Source organism: Meleagris gallopavo, chromosome Z (assembly GCF_000146605.3).
Source record: "Meleagris gallopavo isolate NT-WF06-2002-E0010 breed Aviagen turkey brand Nicholas breeding stock chromosome Z, Turkey_5.1, whole genome shotgun sequence".
Lineage (NCBI taxonomy): Eukaryota > Metazoa > Chordata > Aves > Galliformes > Phasianidae > Meleagris > Meleagris gallopavo.
Genome location: NC_015041.2, coordinates 25,910,697 through 25,914,703, shown reverse-complemented (window position 1 = coordinate 25,914,703; position 4,007 = coordinate 25,910,697). Strand labels below are relative to the sequence as shown.

Below are 4,007 nucleotides of genomic sequence, written 5' to 3'. Positions count from 1 at the left end.
AAAACAACAGAAGCATTCATTCTTAAAAGCAACATTAAAAATAACGCTTTGCACACACACTTCATTATCAGGCATAATAGATGAAAAAAATCATCAGCTGTCCCCTCTGCTCTCAAAGAAACATTTGCATTAGGAAGAACAGTGTACACACTTTACTAATTAAGTGTAATAAATCCAAGGAAAGCCAGTTTGCTTTTTTGAAAGCTGTTTTACTACAAATTATTAAAAAAAACAAAAAGGCATCCCCCTGCGATTTTTACATTCATACTTACCATAGAACTGATCTTTAGAGGGTCCTTTTTAGTACCATCAGACTGATACCTTAAAAGCAGAACAAAAAGTTTGAGTTTGGAATTACTTCATCAAAATAAGAAATTAACTTATCTTTGTACTGTCCTACGATACTGTATTTACACTCATCTTCAACTATAAAGCCTAAAAGGTAAAGTGATGTTAAGTGATGCTAAGTGTCTACAGTAAATGTAATTGTGATTTCTGGAATGTTATCAAATGTCCAGTAAATATATATATATACATATATACATATATATATATATATATATATACATGTGGGGCACCCAAGTTGAATTTTTAACAATGTTTTTTCTGCCAAAATCTATCTTTAGTGGAATTAGCTTTTATGGGCAGAAAGATCACTACAAAACTCTTGTATAATATTCAATACTCAATAACATTCAATGACTTCCATAGGTAAGGAATTATAAAAGAAAATGATAAAAAAATTAAGATAATGTATTAGTTTCCAATTATCTTAATTAGACAAATGAAATGGTCTAATATAGTATTTTACAATTCAGTGAAAGGAAGATACTCACGCAAAATCACCTCCTAAAGTACAAATAAGCTGAGCACCAAAAACACTCCATAAGGACAAGCCTCCACATTCCCAGGTCACCATAACAACACAGCTATCAGGTGACCATCTGATTAGCTTAACAGGCCCCGTTTTATTCCAAATATCTGTTAAAAAACAGACAGTAAAATATCATGTGAAAAAATGTCATGTTCTCCATCTGCTCTCATCTTAACAGTAGAAACCAACTGTTCGCTGCCTTCATCCACTTGAATAAAAAACAACTTAACATTTAACATTTTCTTTCAAATAAATTTTGGGTTTAATAGAAAACTAAAAACACATGAAAACAGGCCAGAAACACATCATGCTATGACAATCATATAATTGCAATTCTGGTAAGATGGTTTTCAGGGAAAAAAAGATTTTACAGCCACTAATGAAACTTCTTCCTCTGGCATATCACATGACTATGAAACTCTTATTTACCTTTTTTTTTTTTTTGGTTGAAATTTACAGGCATGCACGCTTTCAGTTCAAGACATAACTCATCCCTTTTTTTGCTCCTCACTGATAAGCCTACACTAAAAATTGGGTTTTTGTTCACTGCAGTGCTGGCAGGGGACTGCTGGATTACTCAAAAAAATATTTTCTGTAATCATAGGACTCTGCATGTCAGTTACCCCAAGTTAACTCCTGCCTCTTTTATTACATTTGTTATCAGTTGTGACAATAATCTTGGATTTTCTTCGTAAGTAATGGGAAAGTGATATAAAGATGACGTGTGAACAGCTGAGACCTGCAGCCCTTCAAAAGGTACAACATGACAGCAGCACGCGATCTCTCAGCTATAGATTCACTCAAAATCAAAAAACTCACATATGAAACATCCAGAACTCAGAACAAGCAGTAAAAAGAGCAAATACACAAGAGTAATTCAGTATACACGTGCAAGAGTAGTAACTAATGCTAATCAGTGGTAACAGAAGAAAATAAATAGTTTTTAACTAGTTAAAAATATGGGATTTTTTTCAGTACCCAAAAGACAGCTGGAAAATTCAAGCAATAAAATTAGCTCACCAGGATATTGTTTTGGTGTTAGCTCCAACTTATGAGAAAACTGCATGGCTCCAGTGGTGGTATCTATTGTATAAACCTGCACAGAGCCACTGGAAAAGATTACAAACACTTTAGACTACAACCCATTTGAACTTCTCATCAATTTCCGAATGTTAATAAAAAGGTTACATCTTAATTTTCATACATAACTCTGTTTTCTCACTAACTCAACTTGTCCGGATGCAACAGAACAACTTCTTCACAAACTTGTTGCACAGTATATAGAACAGACATACCATGTCATGTTATACCTATACATACATTTCGAGGACCAGAAAAAAAAAGTTTTACAGTAATTAATATACCAAGACTTTTTAATTCTCTGTAAACATATGTGTAGATATGACCCACACATTTTTATGGCTTCCATGCATTACAAGCTGTACGAGCCAATTCCATTTTTACTAGGTGGTAGGGGTTCATCAGGAGTGCAGCAGTGCAAAGTAAGATCTATGTATTACAGTAACTGTTCTTCAAAGGCAAATGTCAACATACTGTACCATTACTACTAGAAGAACACTATTTTGTAAGACATTTGAAGATCTATATAATCACAGTCTTATGAAATACTCTGAAAGAAAACCAATATACTTTTAAAACTGTAGTTCCTCCTATATTAAAGAAAAAAGTAGTAAATAAATACCACAGCTACTTTTAAGTTTAATTTCTAAATAGTCCTACATTTAAACAGCCAACATTTCATTCTGTCAGTTGGCTACAAAATGCTACTTCCATTCAATATGATAATTAATCGCTTAAAATTGACTTTATAATCCTCCTTTGAAATTAACTGGGACAGTAGCACATTTCCAATCCTTGCTACTAATCTAAACACTTTATTTCTCCTCAAAGCTGAAAAAAAGCATCAATTTCAGTTCAAGTAGGCCTCCCCTCCTGGTTTCTTGACACAATATAATACACTAGGAAGAACAATCATTTTCATCTTTAAATATCTGCCACACAAATTGGTGAAAATAATTAAGTATTGGTGTTACACAAGCAAATATGTATTTTTTCCCCAAGGAATCATCCTTACAAAACTTACTTGGCACATCCAAATGCCATTAGTCTGTATTTGTTATTCACTGCTACACAAGTTCCATCAACCACATCTTGTGCCCAAACACCATGGAGCTGCTGTAAAGAAAGGAAGTCACAAGGCGCTGAGTTAAACAGTGCTTTCATTCATAAAACCCACTTTCTATCCATGTGCTACCTATGCATTCTATATAACTGATTTGCTACTTGACTGTCATCACCTCAGTAAATTTCTATTACAAATATCGACGTTAATGATACGGCTCAGGTAAACATCTTCCCTATATTCTGGCATCCTTCTCTATTTTTTTAATAAATAAATAACGAAACCAGGTTTTATGTACAATGGACTTTATTTCAAAGTTCTGAATAACCAAAGCAAGTCATTACCAATAAGGTAAGTATATCCATGCTACTACATAAAAACAAGAAGATGATACCAAGGATGGAAACAAAACACAAAGCAGGAGAATAAAACCCTCATCTGCAATGACTGAAACTGTAAATATTATAAGACTATGAAGGAGTCTAGGCCCAAGTAAATAAATTATTTTGTATTTTTTGTAATAGAATAAAATAGTTCAGCCAGAGGGGACCCTTCAGAGATCATCTAGTCCTTCTGCCTGATCAGAAGAGATTGAATGATAAAATGTAGTACGGTTTGTAAGGCTAAGCTACAGAAAGAAAGTACATAGTTTAGAAGAGCTCTCAACAAACAAGTTAAGAAATACACTTGTCATTATGAGAAGAATTATACTTAATTTCAGCTGAAAGCTAGAAATAGTTACAATACTTTGACACAGGAGAAATCTCTTTCTATCACTCCACTTAAAACTAGTAAACAAACTTCAACAGGCGGTAATAAGATCTCAGAACTATGATGAAATTCCCAAACAAACAGAATTAGAAATTTTATCTGCTTCTAATTACACTCTCCCGCAGTCAGGTACGGCTGCTAAAACAGTCTAGTTCAAATATTTATTAGAAATACAGTACTGCCCTTATGTCAACTCTTAAGCTTTTTTTTTTCTTTTTT

The 4,007-nt window shown here is 33.3% G+C and overlaps 1 protein-coding gene across 1 annotated transcript in view; it reads right to left on the bottom strand.

Moving 5' to 3' along the window:
• RIC1 (RIC1 homolog, RAB6A GEF complex partner 1) overlaps window positions 1-4,007 on the bottom strand; it is a gene marked incomplete at its 5' end in the record, with an annotated part of 38,471 nt that overhangs the window by 16,877 nt on the left and 17,587 nt on the right. The window contains 4 exons of the mRNA XM_019610204.2: window positions 222-321; window positions 837-981; window positions 1,895-1,983; window positions 2,979-3,070. Coding sequence (XP_019465749.1) covers window positions 222-321; window positions 837-981; window positions 1,895-1,983; window positions 2,979-3,070 — 426 coding nt within the window. The remainder of the gene's footprint in view (window positions 1-221; window positions 322-836; window positions 982-1,894; window positions 1,984-2,978; window positions 3,071-4,007) is intronic.